The sequence below is a fragment of the Talpa occidentalis genome, unplaced genomic scaffold, assembly GCF_014898055.3.
Source record: "Talpa occidentalis isolate TD23 unplaced genomic scaffold, MPIMG_talOcc4v2.1 talOcc4.12, whole genome shotgun sequence".
NCBI classification, from domain to species: domain Eukaryota; kingdom Metazoa; phylum Chordata; class Mammalia; order Eulipotyphla; family Talpidae; genus Talpa; species Talpa occidentalis.
This window is the reverse complement of record NW_023601212.1, coordinates 39,067,748-39,089,060: the sequence shown is the minus strand read 5'-3', so window position 1 is coordinate 39,089,060 and position 21,313 is coordinate 39,067,748. Positions and strand designations below refer to the sequence as shown.

The 21,313-nt window shown below is 49.2% G+C and overlaps 1 protein-coding gene across 5 annotated transcripts in view; it reads right to left on the bottom strand.

Annotated features, from left to right (window-relative positions):
* Nucleotides 1-10,430: 10,430 nt before the first annotated feature.
* Nucleotides 10,431-21,313, bottom strand: part of ILF3 (interleukin enhancer binding factor 3) — a 31,435-nt gene continuing 20,552 nt past the window's right edge. The window contains exons 8-20 of one of the 5 annotated variants that reach the window (XM_037505782.2): nt 20,614-20,725; nt 20,095-20,192; nt 19,431-19,542; nt 19,225-19,335; nt 18,661-18,860; nt 18,108-18,275; nt 17,332-17,469; nt 17,071-17,247; nt 16,824-16,977; nt 16,653-16,706; nt 12,956-13,321; nt 11,939-12,064; nt 10,431-11,103 (exon numbers count right to left, since the gene is read on the bottom strand). In XM_037505782.2, coding sequence (XP_037361679.1) covers nt 10,967-11,103; nt 11,939-12,064; nt 12,956-13,321; nt 16,653-16,706; nt 16,824-16,977; nt 17,071-17,247; nt 17,332-17,469; nt 18,108-18,275; nt 18,661-18,860; nt 19,225-19,335; nt 19,431-19,542; nt 20,095-20,192; nt 20,614-20,725 — 1,953 coding nt within the window. In that variant the 3' untranslated portion in view covers nt 10,431-10,966. Of the gene's footprint in view, nt 11,104-11,938; nt 12,065-12,955; nt 13,322-14,816; nt 16,207-16,652; nt 16,707-16,823; nt 16,978-17,070; nt 17,248-17,331; nt 17,470-18,107; nt 18,276-18,660; nt 18,861-19,224; nt 19,336-19,430; nt 19,543-20,094; nt 20,193-20,613; nt 20,726-21,313 lie in introns of those variants that run through there. The other 4 variants (XM_037505784.2, XM_037505783.2, XM_037505785.2 and 1 more) reach the window with 4 other exon arrangements.

Genomic DNA, 21,313 nt, shown 5'->3' with positions numbered 1-21,313 from the left:
GCTCCAAAAATACTCCTTTAAAATAAAAAAAAAACACAAATAAAAGAAAACAAAATCGGACCTCCCTGATGGCGCAAGGGGTTAAAATGCAACCTATGAAGCTAATCGCAGCCACTGCAGCACGAGTTCGATCCCCGGCCAGGGAGATAACCACATGACGCAGCAGTCCTCTCCCGACTTACCCACTGCTCCCCTCAGGAGTGTATTTCAGTCAATCTGCCTGTTCTGTTCCCCACTCTGTCTCTGGTGAATCCTCTCACCCCCCACACATCTGGCCTGTACCCCAGTTTTTGTATGCATAAATAAATCTTTAAGAAAAAGAAAAGAAAAGAAAAGAAAATCAAAGGAAGGAATCCCACATTTGCAGAGAGGGAGGCTGAGGCCAAAACCTGTATTCAGGTTCACATATATTCAATCATTCAGTGTACATTCCCACTAGTGCCAGCCTCCTTGCTTCAGGTGGATGAGAGAGACTGGGTTTGTTAAGCACTGACTGTTAATAAATCATGTATAGTATGAATAAATCATACATAGTATATCATACATAGTAATGTATGATATAATCATTTTAAAAACATTTATTTTATTTATTTATGCATACAAGAACTGGGATATAGGCCAGAGGTCCTGGGGACAGAGTGGGGAGCAGAACACACGAATCTGCTGAAATACACTGCTGAGGGGAGCAGTGGGCAAGAAAGGAAAGGTCGGCTGCGCCATGTGGTCAGATCCCTGGCTGGGGCGGGGGGTGGGAATCGAACTCATGCTGCAGTGACTGGTGATAGCTTGATGGTGCAGAGGCTTGACCACTTACACCATCAGGGAGGCCCAATAATCATTATTAATGAAAATGGAGCTGATATGTAGCCTGGCCAGCAGAGGGCGCCATTGCCCCAGAATGCTTCATCTCAGTACAACTGGCCTAAACTATTCCAATCCTAGCAAGATTGACCCACTAGCACCTTTGTGCTGATGATTCGTTTCTCATGATGGTGGATATTCCTCACTGAGGCCACTCTGGTAAACACCTTCCTAGGTGAACAACCTCAGGGCTTCTGCAATTTCAGTTGTCTCCAACACTGTTCTTTGCTGATTTTCCACAGGACTGGCTTATGTTTTCATTTGCAATTGCTACTGATTTCACAATCTTAATAAGTCTTCATTCTTTCTGTATATCACATAACCTGTAACTGAAATTATTACTTGAAAAATCTCTACATTTCTAACACCCCAGTTTTTATTGCTAGCATAGTCCTCCTATTAAAAAAAAAAAACAAAATTTAAAAAACAAACAAACAAACAAAAAAACAGGGCCTCCCCGGTGGCGCAGCGGTTGAGCGCTGGATTATGAGGCTGCCCGCAGCCTCTGCGGCGCTGGTTTGATCCCCGGCCGCCGGGCGAGGGTCCCACGTGGCACGCAGACCTCCCCTGCCGCCTGCTGCTCCCCTCAGCAGCATACTTCGTCAGTCTGCCTGTTCTGCTCTCCGCTCTGGCTCTAGTAAGTTCTCACCCTCCCGGGCTTCTGGCTGTAGCCAGTGCTTGTATAAAAAAAATAAATAAAATCTTTAAAAAAACACAAATAAAATAAAATTGGACCATCTCTACATTACAGATGCCTCCTTGACATACCCACTAGGTGTCTAGGTTACCCAAACTCTGCATTTCCAAAGCATAGCTGCTGGTTGTGCCCCCAAGTTTGCTTACCTACTCTATCTTCCCCTTCTTGGAAATAACAGTTAAATCCTTCCAAGAACTTACACCAGAAACTTCAGGCTAGTCCTTGAGCTGTCTCTCACTCCCTATATCTGACTTATCAGCAAAAAGGGACTCCTCTTCTTTCTAATCTCTCTGGAATTAACCACTTCATACCTACTGCATCTATTTTTAAAAAAAGATTTAATTATGCATACAAGAATTAGGGTACAGGCCAGAGGTGTGGGGGGGTAAGAGGATTCACCAGAGACAGAATGGGGAACAGAACAGGCAGGTCTATTGAAATACACTGCTGAGGGGAGCAGCGGGCTAGGCAGGAGAGGTCAGCTGCGCCATGTGGGTAGCTCCTTGGCTGGGGATCGAACTCGTGCTGCAGTGGCTGTGGATAGCTTCATAAGTTGTGTCTTAACTCCTTGTGCCACCAGGGAGGCCCTATATTTAGAATTTTTGCATCTGCTATAAATTACATTCTTTGATGATTTTACTTTCTTGTACTGTCTTTGACTATGGTGTTTAGATTGTGCAAACCTGATAAAATAATTTGAAGAGTGACCTTGTTTCTGTTTTCTGGAAGAAATTTTGGAACATCAGAATTATGTTTCTTGTTTGTTTGTTACCTGTGAATTCATCAGGTTGTCTTCCTTAAAGGAATTATTTTAAACCGCTGTTTTAAATTTTGTAGTGATTATGAAGGACTGCTCAGGTTTTCTCCTTCTCAAGTAAGCAGTAGTTTTCTAAGAATTTGTTCATATAATCTAAGTTGCCAAATTTATTGGTCTACAGTTGATTCTATATCTTCAGATTATTTTATTCCTTTCTTTATGAATTTGAAGTGTATCTTTGCAATGTCTTTCAGCACTATGAAGCTATCTGCAGCCACCGCATCACTAGTTCAATTTCCCCCCTTCACCCCAGCCAGGGAGCTAACCCATATGGCGCAGCAAACCTCTCCTGACTCACCCATTGCTCCCCTCAGCATTATGTTTCAGTCAATCTGCCTGTTCTGTTCCCCAATCTGTCTCTGGTGAGTTCTCTCACCCCCAACATCTCTGGCAAGCACCCCATTCTTGTATGCATAAATAAATCTTTTAATTAAAAAAAAGAAAGATAGTATCACAGGGTATAGAGCTCAAAGTTAACAATTATATCCTCTGAGCACATTAAGCATTCCACTTATGATTTCCATTATGACTCTTAAGAAAAAAGGTCTTGGGCCTCCCCGGTGGCGCAGCGGTTGAGCGCTGGGTTGCGAAGCTGCCCGCGGCCTCTGTGGCGCCGGTTCGATCCCCGGCTGCTCCCCGGCCACCGGAGGAGGGTCCCACATGGCGCACAGACCTCTCCTGCCGCCCGCTGCTCCCCTCAGCAGTGTACTTCGGTCCTTCTGCCTGCTCTGCTCCCCACTCTGGCTCTGGTGAATTCTCTCACCCTCCCGTGCTTCTGACTGTACCCAGTGCATGTATAAACAAAACAAACAAACAAACAAATAATAAATAAATAAAAACATGCCTCTATAAAAAAAAAAAAAAGTTAAAAAAAAAAAAGAAAAAAAAAAAAGAAAAAAGGTCTTGGGCCTCCCTGGTGGTGCAAGGGGTTAAGCACAGCACTATGAAGCTAACTGCAGCATCTGCAGCATGAGTTGGATCCTGAGCTGGCCAGAGAGCTACACACATGGCACAGCAGACCTCTCCTGTCTCAACCGCTGCTCCCCTCAGCAGTGTATTTCAGTCAATCTGCCTGTTCTGCTCCCCACTGTCTCTGGTGAATCCTCTCGCCCCACCCCCTGCACCTCTGGCCTGTACCCTAGTTCTTGTATCCATAAATAAATAAATCTGCAAAAAAGAAATAAGGTCTCAATCTAGATGCTATCTCTTGGGATCTGTTTTTGTCTTTCTGGTTTCTTTTATTTTTTAAAGATTTATTTATTTATGCATATAAGAACTGGGGTAGAGACCAGGGATGTGGGGGGTGAGAGGATTCACCAGAGACAGAGCGAGGAACAGAACAGGCAGATGTACTGAATGAAATACACTGCTGAGGCGAGCAGCAGGTGAGACAGGAGAGGTCTGCTGCACCATGTGGGTAGCTCCCTGGCCGGGGATTGAACTTAGGCTGCAGTGGCTGGCGATAGCTTGATAGAGCTGAAACTTTAATCCCAGTGCCACCAGGGAGGCCCTGTAAGTTTTTTTTTTTTTTTAATTCAACAGCAAAACGGAGGTATGGGAGAAGCTGCTGGATGTTATTCCATTAATCACATTACAGCACACCTATCCCTGTAACTTGGTTTTGCTCCTTCTGAGATTCATTTCTTTTATAGGCCAACATACCAGATGTACTGATATAAATATACCACAGCATACTTATTCACCCTTCAAACAGAGTTGCAGACTTTTTCAGTTTTTGCATTTGTTGGTTTGTCTTTGCTATTTCATACAGCACTATTAAGAACAATTGTGAACACATCTCCTTGTATATCTCTGCAAGAATCCGGGCCTCCCTTGTGGTGCAAGAGGTTAAGTCTCAGGACTATAAACAGCTACTGTGGCACAGCTATCAACAGCTACTGCGGCACAAGTTCAATCCCTAGCCAGGGAGCTAGTCCACATGGTGCAGCAGACCTCTCCTGTCTCATCCACTGCTCCCCTCAGCAGTGTATTTCAGTGAATCGCCTGTTCTGCTCCCCACTCTGTCTGGTGAATCCTCTAACCTCCCACACCTCTGGCCTACACCCCAGCTCTTATACGCATAAATATCTTTTTTTTAAAGTTTTATTTTTATACAAGAATTGGGGTACAGGCCAGAGATGCACGGGAGGGTGAGAGGATTCACCAGAGACAGAGTGGGGAATAGAACAGGCAGACGGACCAAAGTACACTGCTGAGGGGAGCAGCGGGCGAGAAAGGAGAGGTCTGTCCCACCAAGTGGGTTTCTCCCTGGCTGGCCGGGAATCAAACTTGTGCTGCAGTGGCTGCATATTGCCTCATAGGTTGTGTCTTAACCCCTGCACCACCAGTGAGGCCCTATAAATCTTTTTTTTTTAAATGGATCCTAGGACTGGATTGAAGAGCCTTCAACTGGATGTATATTCGACTTTACACAGGACTACTTTTCTTCAAGCAAATATAACTGATACCCACAACAGCAGTGTAGGAAATCTCCCTCTTTGTATTTTGTAACATAACTCATATTTTCAGAACTCTTAAACTTTACTAATCAGGTGTGTATGAAATGGCACTTTATTGGTGTTTTAGTTTCCATTTCCAGGATTCCTACTGAGGTTGGATACTTTTTCACATGTTTCAACCATTTACGAATATCTTTTATAAGCATAGGTGATTTGGCAGCAGTATTCAACATGGCCAAGGTGCTGACCATGACTGCAGTGATTTTGGTCATGTGGTGGCCACTCTGAGTCTTGGTTGCTTTATCTTTAAATTGGGGCCAGGATCATTATTGAGATACACAGGACTTGATGCGCAATGTGTGGCCAAATAAATGCATGAATACATATTCAGTGTATCACGGAATACCCATACTGAGTCAGGATGTAATCTTACTGCTGACCACAGCAAATAAACAAATTTTAAAAATCCACACCCTGAAAGAGTGAAAAAACAAAAACAAGTAAAATATATCAGGATCATGTTCTAGGGGGTGGAGGTGATGGTGGGGGAAAGAGAGTATTTTGGAAGTGATCATTTAAGTAGGGTGATTAGTACCAGACCCATTGAGGCAAAACTTGAGTTGAGGCCTGAAGATGTGGGAGAAGTCATGAAATCTGGGAGGGAGAATTTCAGGCAGTGGAAACAGTGAAAGCTAAGACCCTCGAGGTGGGAATGTGCCTGGATCTCTGCAGTGCAGCAGGAAGGTCAGTGTGACTGGAGGGAGTGATAAAAGGGACAGGAAGTGAGCGTGTGGACATGACAGAATGAAGCCCTTCGAATCCTCTAGTTTGCGTGGGTACTGTAGGTTTTCCTCTGAGCTAAATGTATAGGCGGCGGTTTCTTTGTGGAGCGTGGGGAAATGAGCTTTACTACCAAAAGTCAAAGGAGTGGAAGGGCCTCCCCTGGTGGAGCAGTGGTTGAGCGAGGGGCTGCAAGGCTGCCCGCAGCCTCTGCAGCGCCGGTTTGTTCCCCGGCTGCTGGCGAGGGTCCCCACCCCCCAAAAAAAATAAAAAAAAAGGAAGGAGTGGAAGTGGGGTGAAGCAGAGGTTCAGTGGTATTTGCTTTAGATGTTTGGCACTGGGCACGATGAGGTAGGCGCTGGAAGCACAACTTCAGCACGCTGGACAGCGCCGTGCTCGGTGCCTGGAGACCAAGGACGCGGCCTCTGGGGGCGGAGCCTTCAATAGAGGTCTTAAGTGTTGAGGCGCGCAAACCTCACACTCTATAGGGGCGGAGCTTTCGACAACCTATTTGATGTGTTTTCGGTGGTCCAAAAACTCATAGCTTGACGTCAGGCTGTTGGAACTGATGCGGCTGGGCCTGGGAAATATTTCCATATGGAACGGGACATTTTGATTGAGTATGGAAGAGGTGGGCGGTGGGCACCAGCTGGACCTAGGAACGGAAGAGTCGCAGAGGGAGGCTTGGCCTGTTTCTGCAACCCTTAAGTGGAGGCCTACAAATCGCCCCAGGTGTGTGACCAATACTGGGGAACTCTCAGTAGATCCTATCTCCCCTTCCCTGCCATCACTGCACCTGTCAAGACCAGCCCCCAAACTGGTGACCAAGTGGTTGGTCTTAAGAAGGAATACAGGGCCTCCCTTGGTGGCGGGGCGGCTGAGCGCTGGGCTGCGACGCTGCCCGCAGCCTCTGCAGTGCCGGTTCAATCCCCAGCCACTGGCGAGGTTCCCACATGGCGCGCAGACCTCTCCTGCCACATCTGCCGCTCCCCTCAGCAGTGTACTTCCATCAGTCTGCCTGTTCTGCTCCCTGCTCTGGCTCTGCTGAATTCTTACCCTCCCGTGCTTCTGACTGTATCCAGTGCTTAAATAAAAAAGCTGGCATTTATTAAAAAAAAGGGGGGGGGTTGGATACAGAGGTCCTGGGACACATTAAGAGCAGAGATGTAATTTCTGGGCAGATTGGGAAATCCAGAAACTTTCTGGGCCTATTTGCCCAGTCTGGGAAATGTTGTCTTTAACCTGAAAGCTATTCCCTCACCTAGTCCAGGAGACTGCAGTCTGTTTGGATATTCCAGAACTCAAGCCCGTGTTCCAGATGGTCATTCTTCATCTCATACACCCATTCTCTGCTTAAGAGTCACAAGGACAGTTCAGAGGCAAGAATCAGCTTAGGTCCTCAGTGCAGAACCCTTATATGGCTCTCTGCCCTTTGCACTGCCAAGGCCCTACTATCATCACACTTCCTTTTCACACCCAAAATGCTTTTGACTTCAGCTCCAATATGTCCATTCCCACTTCCCAGCTGAATTCGGGGTTGGGGAGCATGCTGTTACCACTGGATGGCATAGCCTTCACTCTCCCTCCCCAACACACCTTGTTCAGGTTCAAATTTAACCATCCCATTTTGCTTTAAACACAGGAAGTCTTCCTATTACACTCCTGGCCCTGGCTGGGTCAGGGTCCTCCTCAGTGCCTGGAAGCTCCCCAAGGACAGGGACCAGATTCACAGCCACATTCCCAGTGATGATTGCAGAACTGGTAAGTAACACAGAACAAATACAAGCTGAGTGAATGAAACAATGAGCAACGAAGTTTCCATTTATTCCAGGATGGGTAAGAATGAGCTTATGAGCCAAAAAGGCTTCCTGCGTTGAGGTCTTAGGACAGGACTACAAAGGGAAAAGCCAGTGTGGGGGTCACACATGGACACTGAACCCTCATATCAACAGCCAGGCTGCAGAGGGCCAGGCCTAGTCTGTCCCTAGGGGTTAGGTGGGGCCTGCTGACTACACAGATATGCTCAGATGACTGTTTCCCTGTCAAGGTGGAGGGCCTTTAGGCATCTGAGTGGTGACTCCCAGGTCAGACTGTAGTACAGAGGCACCACCAGGGATGCTGCTATATCTAAGCAGGTAAAAATCCTTGATCTGTCCTTTTATTACTGCTCAGAGGCAGTTTGGTCCTAGATCTTTAAACCCCAGTAACTCCCCTGGGATCACATTAAACTCCCAAGGCTGTCCCTTCCTTGATGTGACCTCAGCCCACCATGCAACATACACCACCTGTCCAGTAAGTCATATGGTCTTCCTTCCTTTCCTCTGAAGACATCATGAGCCTTCTGGTGTTTCCAGTCCCAGGTCACTAACCAGGTATACTATCCTGATCAACTTGCTGAGCTGTGTGTGGGAGACACCTATCCTTCCTGTGGATACAGTTCATGGTGGTCCTCTGTCAATGCTCACCATGACCTCGGCTGATAAAGGGCTGGAGAAACAGCTTGGCAAGGACCTTCTCCAGGCTCTTTTTGGGCTTGGAGGGCAATGGGTCTGGGAGGACCTCAGTAAGCTTTGAATTGGATGACGTGACTGGCACATGCAATTTTTAACCCTCTTGAGTCTAAGAGCTGTTCCCTCACCTACTCCAGGAGACTGCAGCCTCAGCTCAGATATTCTCCATGTTCAAGGTGTCAGTCATATCTTCATAAGCCCAGCTCCCTGGGGCAACAGGTCCTGTGGGCTGAGACTCTGCTGTTGGCCAACTGAATCATAGCACTACCAGCACCAATGAGGTCCCTAAGCAATTAGGACACCACAGACTGTGTTCATCAACTGTCACCTTGAGACAGGTAGCGACCCTTGCTACCAAGATGCTGCTGGTACCGTGTTGTCCAGACTTGATGCTGGCTGTGGTCGATAAACTCCCAGGGCTATGCAGGCAGCAATGTAGCAGAAAACCTTCACCCAACGTCCTGCCAAAAGTTCAAGTCCCAACAGCTGATACCTATGAAGATGACCTTATTAGGAAACAGGGTCTTTACAGATGTACTTAAGGAGTTGCTCCAGGTTCAGAGTGAGCCCTAAATCCAATGACTGATGTTCTTATAAGAAAAAGGAAGGAAATTTGAGAGCCAAAAACTCACAAGTCATGTGAAGGTGGAGGCAGAGACTTGAGTGGTGTTGTCACAAGCCAAGGAATGAATGCCTGGAGCCCCCAGAAGCTGGAAGAGAAGGAATGTTCCTGTTTCCAGGATATTGCTCTGTTCGTGGCAATATTCTCTCCAGTCACCAACACTTGCTCTGGTGCTACCTTCCCCACATGACAGAGGAACATGTGATCAAGTACCAGCTCCTTAAGGACTTGAGTCTACACCCAAAAGGCCTGGGACAGCTTCACCCACTGCCTTCTTTGAGCTGCCTCCCCTTGTGGTGGGTCTGCTGCATTCAAAAAACTAAATGTGGCAGGAGTCATTGCTTGGGAATCTGACACGAGAAGACCTATCGTGACAATGCAGGTGCAGTCTGACGACATTTGGCAGGTGGGGCCGGGTGTTTCTCTTGTGGGTCTCTGAGTGTCACAGGTTCCCCCACAGCCTTTATCCTCTCATCTCAAACACAAGATCCCAATGATCTTGTTGGGTCTTTTTTTTGTCCTAGCCCTGGATGAGTCTGGGATGACATTTCCCATCAAAGCCAAGGCTGGATCACATCCTCAGTCTCTGTCTCCAATATTGCACATGCTGGAAAGATCCAGGGAATGTCAGGCCAACCCAAGCTTGGCTTCACAAGTCCCCTCTCTTACTCCCTCTCCCTGGGCTGGACCACTCACTACCTGGGACCGCCTCTGCTACAGCATAAAGCAAAAACTTGCCATTTTTTTTCTTTCGGAGCAGAACACCTTTCTTTTCCTAGCAGGCAAATCTTCATCATTTGAAGGCACATTTGTGTTTCCGCATCAGCTGTGTGGTTTCTGAGTAAAGAATGGTTTTCATTCTGCTCAAAGCCATTGTTAAGCATGGGAAGCCAAGGGGCTACCTAGTGCCCAGGCCTCATTCAGCACCCATCTGCAAGGATGGAGAAACAGTTTCCAAAATGCAGGTTGATGGCAAGACGAAAAAGGACATCCTTAGAGATGCAACCCATGACTTCCCAGACAGGTCCAGGTAAGGGCAATGCAAGTGCTGTCCCACCCACCCCTGGGGCAGGACTGAGTTGAAGGCTGCTCTGGGGTCCTCCACCTCTCCCCCGCTGAAAATATACACAGCAAACACCGGAAAATCAATTAAGACTGAGAACCACTCCTCCAGGGAAACCTGCTGGAATAGGGCTGAACAACTGAAAAGAACACCACTGTGCCAGTCAAGAGTCTGGGCAGGGGTGGTAACAGGGAGGAGGCAGGCTATCCTGGCACAGAGGGTTGTATAGCTCACTCAAATTGGCCTTTTCCAAATTAGGTTTGAAGCCTGTAAGGATGTTTGACTCCACGGTGATGTGAAATTGCACTTAAAACTACACCACGACTCATGGAGCAGAAAGCAAAGCGCTTGAATTGTGAGCAAACCCCACCACCAGCAAGGACCTCCACAGAACTGAGTGTGTTGGATGAGCCAGGATACAGGGTCTGCACGATCCAAGGAAATTGATTGCTGGTGCTGCCAAGCTCAGAGTACGGGCGTCTAAAGGCCTGAGTTGGACCCGCTGATGACCAGGGACTATCCTGCTGCCCCCACCCACTTCTCGGTGCTGGGAACAGAGTGTAAGAATCTGCCCATCACACTGTTGGTGGGGGCAGACACCCAGGCCTACTACGGGTGCAGAGTTTTCTTTTTCTTTATTTGTCTACATTCAGCTGAATTCAGATGTACTGCCTGAATGATCCAGACATACAAAAAACCCCACTCTTTCCCGCTGGTTTTTAAAATAAAATCTTCACTTATAAAACTGAAACACTAAAGCATTAAAATACAGAAAGCTCATTTAACTCACTTCACAAAAGCATTAACAGATGACGTATCCCTTCCGTAACTATTTAAAGACAAACTGCGTTAACACTAACACCAATTGTAAATAGACAGAGGGATACTGAACTGCAAGAACTCAAAAAAAGTCTACTCAGACAAAGTTGTAATGGCAACTAACAAACCATTGAAGACACGGAGTCCCAAACACGGCTAAATATGGGTCACAGGACGGGTCACGGGAGTGACCAGCTGCACCTCACAACACAGCAACGTGGAGGGGGTGGGGCAGAGGGGGCCTGGAAAGGCCGGCTGACATGTTAACTGTGATGCATAAAACTGAATCTTACAACAGGGTAAGTGCAGAAGGTACAAATCTTCACCCCTCGGGGGCTTTATCTGTACTGGTAGTTCATGCTGTGGTCTGCGTTTCTGCCGTAGCCGCCCTGTGAGGACTGGTAGGAGCTGGGAGGGCCGCTGTAATTCTGGCCGGACCCCGGGGAGTTGTAGTTCGACTGTGACGAGTAGCCTCCTAGGGGGAAGAGAGGTGGGTGAGAGGTGAGGGACTTGGCCATGAGTCAGAGCCCAGAACAATACCTGTCATCTGAACCATGATCGCTGGCCTTGGGCTCCTATTCTGCTCCACTAAATTTCTGAGTCACAGGCAGCTATCACCAATGTCCTGCAAGATGGGACCATCAGACCCTAGTTTGTGAGTGGTTATCTGCCCAGTCACACACACATCTGACAGCAGAAGCTGTAACCAGAGGTTGCTGGAATATAAGTCAGTCTAAATCATGGGCACTAATCACAGGTCACAGGTCAGACTGTTTGACCTCACTGTTATCAGCATTTCTTTACATAGATGCCAGCATTTAAGAGTTGGAAAGTTTTGCGTCTCTGGCATCTGAAGAGCCTGAAATTGGAGGTATTTTTTAAAAACAATTTATTTACTTATGCATACAAGAGCCAGGGTGTAGGCCAGAGGTGCGGGGGGTTGAGAGGATTATTCACCAGAGTAGGGAGCAGAAGAGGCAGACTGACTGAAATACACTGCTGAGGAGAGCAACGGGTGAGCTAGGAGAGGTCTGCTGCACCATGTGGGTTAGTCTCCTGGTAGGGGATTGAACTCGTGCTACAGTAGCTGCAGATAGCTTCATAGTGCTGAAAATTAACCCCTTGTGCCACTAGAGAGGCCCTAATTGGAGGTATGTTAAACCTATACTCATAAAGGGTCCCACAAACCCAAGATTCCCACTCCCTATTCTCACATCCCTGCAACCCTGCCCAGGCCAGGTATCTGTGTAGCCTCTGCTGGTTCTGTGTTTAGTACCCCCATGCAGTGCCACCTGCTCCTGCAGGCCCACCTTGTTTGCCTTGGTATGAGCCGCCCCCAGAACCTCCGCCGTAGCCCCCATGTGACCCTGGATTGTAGGACGACCCTCCTGAGCCGTAGCTGTTCCCGCCGCTCCGGCCTCCACTACCACTGTAGTCTGAGGGAAAGAAGACAGTGTGGTTAAAGGGCCTTGTCCAAGAGATGCTGAGGTAGTCCAGGGTCCTGGTGCTGTGGCCCTGCATGTGGCAGGCCCTAGGCTGAGACCCTGGACCTGTGCAGATGTCCCTGTACTGTTTAAATCCGACACAAGTCAGTCCAACCAGGAAGTACCAGTGAGAGCCCTTCAATGTATCCCGAATCAGTCCAGCAACAGTTTTGAAGCCCAGTTCCATTCTACCTTCCCACCTGCTCCTCCAACCCAAGCTTCCCAGCAGTTTGAAGCACGTGACCAGCCCCAAACCAAGGGGAACCTCATCTCCCACCCTGGCACCACCAGGGTGCCTGGTGGGCACTCAAACTGCCCTCCCTCTACCTCCCACAAGCCTATGCACACACAGCATGGCATTAAATCCTTGGCCCTGCCACTGACCACTGTCCTGTCACAAAGAACAAGTGCACACCTATACTTTCCCAGCAGGACCACCAATGCAGTCACAACCTACTGGGTATGTGCAGGAGGTGCAGGCAGAAGTAGAGTAACTTGGTCTCATTTAGGAGTTGGATGAAATGCTGTCTCTAGAGTCGATCCCTGGAGATGACCTTGCAGTGTCTGGCCCACACTCAGACTCCACCCTTCTGCCCCAGTGTCACACAGGGTCCCTCATTACACCTGCCTTCAGAAAAGGCAATGGCAAGGGAATGGCAGAGAATGGGGTCTGAAGGGGTTCTACCTCCACAATTTTCCTTATGCCCTCCCTGCTGCCAGCACTGCCCTGATTCCTTCCAGTCCCTCAATCAAAGATTAGGGCAAGGCTGACTTTCTGCCACTCTATGGGCTGTGCTGCTGACCCACCCCGGCTAGGCCGAGGGGCACTGAAAGCCAACTCACTGAATTTGCTCTCGTAGTTGTAGTCCGAGCCACCCCCGCCCCCGGGGGAGCTGTAGGAATTGGAGTAGGAGGAGTAGTTGCCTTGTCCATGATTGTAGCCTTTCTGTTTGCCCTGTGGAGGGCCATAGTTGCTGTACTGGCTCTGGTTGTAGGACTGCTGCTGGCCTTGGTGAGACTGATAGCCTGAACCGTAGGATGGCTTCTGTTGGCCCCCATGTGGCTGCTTCTTTCCAGCATGTTTCGGGGGCACAGGTGAGTTGTAGTTGTCACCTTGATAGTAGGAGCCGTAGCCAGAGGAGCCCCCGCCGCCCCCGCCGCCGCCACCACCAGCATTGCCAGAATGCCCTCCATTGCTGTAGAATTGACCTAAACAGGAAGGCAGTGGGTCAGGCATAAGATCTGTGAGGGGGAAAGGGGAAGAAGGTCACAGCTGTATGCCCTGAAGGCTGACCTCCAAAGCCCACTGCCCAGGCCAGGGGCAGGAGAGTAGAGCATGGCTCCAGTACTGACAGCAGCCTGGCTTGGGCAGCCCAGCCTTCAGCTCCACTCACCCAGCAGCTGATGAAAACAATGGATCTTTGCCAAGCAGCGCCCGACAGCAGCTTTTGCAGCAGATGTCAACATTACAATGAGATGGGCTCTGAGAGCAGGATGACATTCACACCTAGCTCACTGCTACCCAGATGTCCTGAATGGTGACAGGAAAAGCAAAGCCCCAGAGAAGCAGCCAACCACCCCATCCCTACTGTGCTGGGAAAAGGCTCTGCAGCCTCAAGCCTGGACAGCCCCAGGACAAGCTCTTTAAAAGGCACCAAGAACTGGAGTCATTCCTGGAAGACCAACTAGACTGACCAGGTTCTTATAGGAATAAGAGGAAAATAAACTCAAAGACTAGGGGTGTTTCTCCAATGTGACTGCTGCAGACACATGACTTAAGAGGGGAGTCCACAGCCCCTTGGGAACAGACTGGCTAACACCAGGATCAGAATGTCCAGGCAGGACCTCAAGTTCCAGCCTCAGGCGGTCTCCTCAGAGGCCACTCCTGTTCCTAGCACAGCTGCCGGGTGCAGATGGGACTGAGCAGGACTGACAAGCGTGCAGCGAGGCCACCACATTCTCAGGCCCTGAAGCTGAGAATGAGACAGTAAGGACTCCCCACGCCCCACCGCTCTGGTCACTGGGTATGGATCCTGGAATACAGGGTGGTCAATACCCCACCCCCCATGCCCAATGCTCTGGTGGACCAACAGGGATAGGTCCGCTATGGTGAGGTGGAAGGATGGGGAGAATGGGTGGTGTGGGTGGCTCTCTAGCTCTGTGGTCAGTCCCCAGTGCTCACACAGGGAGAGGGCAGCTCTGGAGCAGGTAAGTCAGGGGATGCTTTTAGTGGCTGGTGCTGTCTATGTCTGCTGATGGCAGGGCAGTCCCACTATGCCTAGGCTGAGTGGGAAGAGAGAGGCCCCTCCCACACTGCCTGTCCTTCCCTTCCATATTTAGCACCCAGGGTCCCCCGCCTTTTGGGTGGGGCCTATTTGGGAGTCCTCCTGTGCCTTCCACCCACTGGAGGTGTGTACGCCACACCAGTGTCAGGTTGTTTGCACAATAATTTGGATAGAACTGATATGTGACATCAGTTTATTTCCTTCAGGCAGGCACCCCCACCCCCCTTCACAAAGCCAGAACACCACGGCGCAGGACATGTCTCACAATGCGAGAGAGCAAACATGCGAAGGGCCTTCAAGGAGGCTGCAGGACAGAGAGCCTCAGAGCCCTGCCACCTCGGCCGACCCAAGTCCTGCACTGAGCCCTCCTTGCCCCTCCTCAAGCACTGGAATGAATGAAGACGCCAAGTCCCAAGGCCTTGTTACTTTAACATGTATTGATAAAAAAAAATAATAATAATAATAAAGGGGAGGGGATGTTTTCAACATCATTCAGGAGAACTATTTCCTGGTATAAAAGACATTATTCTCAAACAATAACTTTCTAAAAACAAAACAAAACAAAACAAAAACATCATGCAATCAAAGTTTTAAGAAGTTTCACTGAATGTTTCAAACCTCTGGGAACAAATTCTGTAGTAACCGTTTTGACGAGTTTTTGCCTGAATCAACGCACAATCTTGCAAGTCAATACAGAGGCAGGCTTCACTGCAAAAAAAAAACCTGCTGGCCAGAGCCCACACCATATTAGTTTCTAAGAAAGACTCCTCTGCCAGGAAGCAGGGGTCTCAGTAAAGAGCCAAATGCCTCCATGTACCTGTGCACACAGGAGGAGCACAGACTCAAGTCTGCACCCTGAGGTGAGAACCATGGCTGCAGGCCCAGCTACGTGGGCCCTGCTCAGGCCGGGTTTTTCATGGGCAAGCTGAGGTATACATTGGGCTCTTTCTATTTATTTTTAAAGTCCCATCAACAACAACAACAAAAGCTGGAATTCCATACATTTGCATTTCTGATTAGGACTTGCAAAATTCCACGTTCTCTCTCCCTTCAAGCCTGTCTGTTTCTTGCACTAGTAATGGAAGCACAGTTTTGATACCTTTGAGAGTTCACCTCTAGCTAAACCAGCCATAGAATATCGCATCCCCAAACAACAACCCACCAGAGCATTTACAAAAGGCGGGAGAGGTTAACTCAGCACAATATACAATTGCCCCACGTTACCAACATTTTACATGCGTACGTAGATTAAAAAAAAAAAATGCCGGTTGCTTTGGATTCAGGTGGTGATGAGATCGTTTTCATTACTGTCAAAGGCATCAACCAGATTTGGGAATTTGTTAAAAGATTAAAAATTCATACAAAACCTGCTGTAAATTAAGACAAAGGTAGATTAAAATGTATCATTATCTGTCTCTTAAATAAAGTAATGCTTTCCATAAAAAGCAAAGGTGGGCTTTGCCTTGATGCTGACCAACGCTGGCTCTAGAATTCTGTGCAATTCTGCACAAAAATGCTTTCTCTGAAAATTGTTTTCCACTTATTGTGAACTTCAATATGACCAAGTTCAAAGGCAAATCACGATAAAAACTGCCATTGTCTTAAATTCTGCAGGCTAAGAGTTTCAGACAAGCTGCGGTGAAAAGCCACGGTTGAGAAACCCAGTGAAGCACAGGGGCACAGCACGGACACTTTGGGTTTTGGAGTTCGAGAAAATTGGAGTAAAAAGTTGATTTTGTGTGCAATACTTTTAGATGCTCTAGGAAGACCCAAAATCATGATAGCCGTAGCAGTCTGTGAAAAAGTCACCTACAAAAGGGGGAGACAGAGCAGAGAAAAAAAATTAGAATTCTTTTGAAAAATGGCACAGAGCGCCACATTTGAAATTCATGTTTTAGATTTCTCTGCTCCTGTAACCCCCCAATGAAGGCTCCTTCTCAAGACAAGAGCTGTGCACTGTCAGGAAATGTATATCCACAGGATTGGTGCTTCACATGGCTTAAAGCAGAGAAATTTAAAATTTTAACTTTTAAAGACCTTTCAAGTCACACAAGCGTGTTTTAACACTTAAAGAGTAAATTACACTTTTGCAAGGCTGGGGGCTGGAGGACTGCCTGATCTAATACCCAAGAAGAGATGCGTACCACTGTTAAGTCTCAGGGAGGCTGCTGCTGGTGGGCCACCTGCACTAACTTAGGCATAGAACTAAGCTGTAGCTGTTTCCCAAGTTCAGACAAAGAGAAACACACACTTACTGTAGCCAGCTGTCGCTGAGTTGCCTCCATATCCATAGCTGCCATAGCCGGCACCTAGAAGAGAACAGATGGGTTACAGGGCAGGGCAGGGCTACTCTGCCCTCCCAGCAGCTTAGCCCAAGGCCAGGGACCAAGTTGCATCCTCAGACAGTACAGGATGGGAGTGCTCACCAGCATTCATGTAGCCTCCATGGTTGGCACCACCAAATCCTCTCCCTCTCCCTCGACCTCGGATATTCCCTCCTCTTCCCCGCCCTCGAAGATTTGGGGGCGGAGGCACTTCATTGTGCATGGGGCCTCCCATGCCAAAGCCAGGATTATGTGGCTGGATGGAGAGAAAAGAATCAAATTAGACACATCTCACACGCAAGTAACAGAATTTGTGCCAGTACCACAGTTCTTGGGGAAGGCCGCTTACCTTTGCAGCAAATTTTGGGCCCCCTCTGACAGGGACAGGGGCTCTCTTCTTCTTGTTGGCTTCAAGGGCAAGAGGGGCATCAGGGAACAGCTTTTCAAGTGCAGCAAGGGCTGCATATGCTTTTGCCACCTTTTTATTTGAGCCAGCACCTTGGAACTTCTGTCCATCTACCTCAACCTGGGAAGAACAGGTGCATGTTGAGAATGCCCCATGCGTCCCCTGGATCGGGGGACTACATGCAATTACCCCTCCGGCCCTCACCTCCATGACGAAGCGCTTGTCATGGCTGCCCCCAGTCTCTGAGATGAGTTCGTACTTGAGGCCACGCCTCTTCTCGTTCAGCTCCATAACTGGGTTCTTGCCATGCTTTGTCAGGATCGGCCCCTGCTGTTTTACGTTCTCAGGGAAAACAGAAAAGAGAACCAACAAACTCAGTTAAAGGCTCTTAAGCACACACAAGGCACTGCAGCTGAGGCCTTCTGCTACATTTATCTGTTCTCCCCCAGTAGTGAGCTCCTAGGACTCCTGAGTGGGCCTCCCTGCCTCATAACCACCTGCCTTCACACCCATCTCGGGGTTACCTCAGCCTACTACAGGGAGTTAAGACCCTCTCAGCTGTGAGCTACATTCTTTTTTTTTTTACATTTGTGTATTTATTTATTTTAATTTATACAAGCACTGGGTACAGTCAGAAGCGTGGGAGGGTAAGAGAATACACCAGAGCCAGAGCGGGGAGCAGAGCAGGCAGAAGGACCGAAGTACACTGCTGAGGGGAGCAGCGGGCGGCAGGAGAGGTCTGTGCGCCATGTGGGACCCTCCTCCGGTGGCCAGGGAGCAGCCAGGGATTGAACCCGAGCTGCAGAGGCTGCGGGCAGCTTCGCAACCCAGCGCTCAACCGCTGCGCCACCGGGGAGGCCCCTATGTGAGCTACATTCTTCTGGACTAGAGCAGGGGAGGAAATAACAAGAACCAATGACTACCCCGGCTCCCAGGACTCAGGGATGCCTACTCCATCCCAGCCCCCACCATGTGCTCACCTCGGCAGTGGGATCAGATGGGAAGGCAGCACTAGGGGTTGAGACAGCTTCCACCACAGGTGGAGGAGCCACCACAGTCGGCTTTGCCTCCGTCTCCTCGGCTGAGTCCTCCCCCTTGCTGGAGTCCCTGCCTTCAGCGCCAGTAGGTAAGCCCATGTCCTGTAACACCTGTAGGATGGAGACCGCAGGACACCCACCAATGAAGTGGGCTTGGCATGGGGATAATCCATACACAAAAAAAATTCCCACACCCCAGAAACCCAGGCTCAGAAGCTAGGTCCAGCAATGGAGTTTGTCCTTTGACTTCCCAATATATCCTGATTCCCAGTCATGCCTGGGGATCCTCTGTCAGTCAATACAAGACAGGCATCCTTGCCATGAGTGACTTAGCAAAACTTCAAAAATTTAATCACTTTAGTGTTCACAAGTTATAATTCTTGCTATCCACACCAGAACTCTATTAGGGGATGATGGCTCTAATGGAGTCTAAAATGAAATGTTTTTGCTATTTAAACATAAACACACATTGCACCACATTACAAGCCACACTTACCTTAACAGCCACATGCAGCTTGGCAGTCTTTTTGGATGGTCCAGAAGCTTCAAATGAGTTGCCATCTACCTCCACAGACATGGTGAAGATGGGGGCATGGACCGGCCCTGTCTGAGAAACCAGTTTATACTGCAACCCTGGCTTCAGCTGGTTCAGTCTCATCAGCGCATTCATGGCTTGGGGCGGCTCTGCCTTCTCCTCTAGAGAGAAGACCAACACTGTTATGGACAGCTGTTCATCAGGGCTCTGCTGGAGATTAGTTCCTTTTGAGCTGGAGAAGGAAGGCTCACCTCTGAGTGCCTGCTGTGAGTATAACAAAGGGGACTAGGTGGCCACACATGCCATGGTCCACCCTACACTTCAAGGTATCTGGTGGGCCCTGTCAGCAGCTGAGGTACAGCCACCCCACTGTATTGTGTAGCCCATGCTGTATTCAGTCGTTTAAAAAAAAGACTCAAATATAACATCCAGGAAAATTTTAAGTCAAAGTTACCACTTGGGGAGGGGAGGACCCTGAATCAGAGCCAGATGAGGGGAATAAAGGCTACTAATGAAGGCATATACCTTTTTTCTGAATCTTCTTCTTCTTTTTGCTGGGAGACTTTTCCTCCCCATCTTCCTCCATTGGGCGTTTCATGGGTGTAATGGCATAGGTGGTACTGGGGGGGATTTGAACTGAAAGAGATCAGAAGCAGCTGAGAATCCAGACTGGTACTCAGCTGATATTCCAAGATGTCACTGGTGGCCCAGGCCCCCCTCAGCGTGCTTACCCGTGTAGTCCACTGGGTTTTCATTCTTTGGTTTCTTGGGCATCTTAGAAGGCAGGGGGTCCATGCCCAGGACTTTATGGAGCTGACCAAACGCAGCAAGCCGCAGAGCATGCTGGAGAAGGGGAAGAGGGCTCTGACTCAGCCACCCTGATCCCCTGCCCAAGCTGTGTGTGCTCACTAATGCCTTCTGGAAGGGGTGGGAGCTGAGGGGGCTGCTAATGGTCTCCCCTAAAACAGCAAGGGGTCCCCCAGCAGCCAGGGGAGGGACTGACTGCCAGGGCCCAGCCTTGCTGTGGGGGAAGGCCAGCCTGTGACCACCCCCCTGGAGAGGCATACAGGAGACCCCAACCTGGGGACTGGTTGCCACACGGAGCCACGTGGTAGGCCTGCAGGGGAAGAACCCCTAAACAGTTCACACAGCAAATACATTTCCCCGCTGGACTCAGTGTCTGAAAATGGCACCTGAGCAGGCAGGGAAACAGGCCACAACCATGCGTGGCACCAGGGGAAAGAAGCAGCCCAGATTGGGGCGCCCTGTATCAGGCATGATCCCTTCACCTCTGGTCCCGACCTGAATCTACCCTGAGAATACCCAGTAATGGAACTGGAAGCCAGTGATTACAGACTGGGTAAGGGCTGACGTTGGCAATGGCGATGACTATACCTGCGCACTCTGTGTGATATCTTCCCGTTGCTGTCTGTCTAGATGCCCAATAGCATCAGTGGCTTCTTTTTCACAAGGGTCATAAATGCCAGAACCATCTGAAGGCAGGAAACAAGGAAGATATGCAGAGGATTATCTTTTAGCATCTCGGAAGACTTGTGCTGGCTGAGGGAACCAGGTGCGTTACCCCCCCGCGCCCCATCCACACCCAGCTCTGGAAAACACGCTGAGCTTGGTGACCCACTCAGCGTCCAGCCCGTGTGAGAAATAATCCATGTGTCTCAGAGCAAGGAGCTCGCGTGGGAGTGGGTCACCACTGCCCCGGATCCGCCCTGAGTCACAGCTGCGGAGCCGACACAGGGCTGGATATGATGGTGCAAGAGGGTAGTCACATGCTTCAGTCCTAAGGGGACACGGGGCTGCTGCTGCCCTAACCCAGTCAGGGGACCCACCAGGAAGCGACCTCAGTGCCTCAATCCCTGTCCTCTCCCTACAACTTGCAAAGCACAAGACCCCAACCTGGCATCACGATGCCTGACGCCAGGCACTCCAGCACCCTCCGCAGGGCCTCGCCAGCACCCATCGGTCTGTTGGCTGTGCCAATGGACTTCTCACAGAGAAGCTCGAGGGGCTGCAAAGCAAGAGAGACAGTTAGTCAGTATGCAGGAGAAAGAGGGTCAATCTTGAGGATCTGTCACTGTGCACAAGCCCACATAGGTGGTAAGGGTTATAGCTGCCCATGTTCAGATTGGGGCTAAACCAAAGACAGGACACCTAAAGCAGAACTCAGCTCACTTTTCCTTCAGTGATAAGGTGCTAAACCCTGCAGACTATATAGGTCAAGTGCCAAAGTACAGGCCACTGTGTGGATACTTAACATGTAACAACTGAAAAATACAAAAACCTTAACTTTTTTAGGCTGTAGAGAATCATGTAGCTGGCTGGAATTGGCCCATGGGCCCCAATTTGCTGACCCCTGTCCAAAAAGGCAGCCAAAAAGGCTCCTTGGTAGAGTGGAGCACATAAAGAATAATTGTGCCTCATCACCTCCCTCCTCTGAGACGTGCACTATCCATGGAGGGTCCTGTCTCAGTCTCATTCCCACCTCGCCTGTGGTTCCCTGGATGCCATACCCTTAATATGCAGCTCTAACAGGGCTACATTGGCCATACCCAAAGGCCAACTCCACCCTAGTAACCATCACACACTCCTGGAGTAT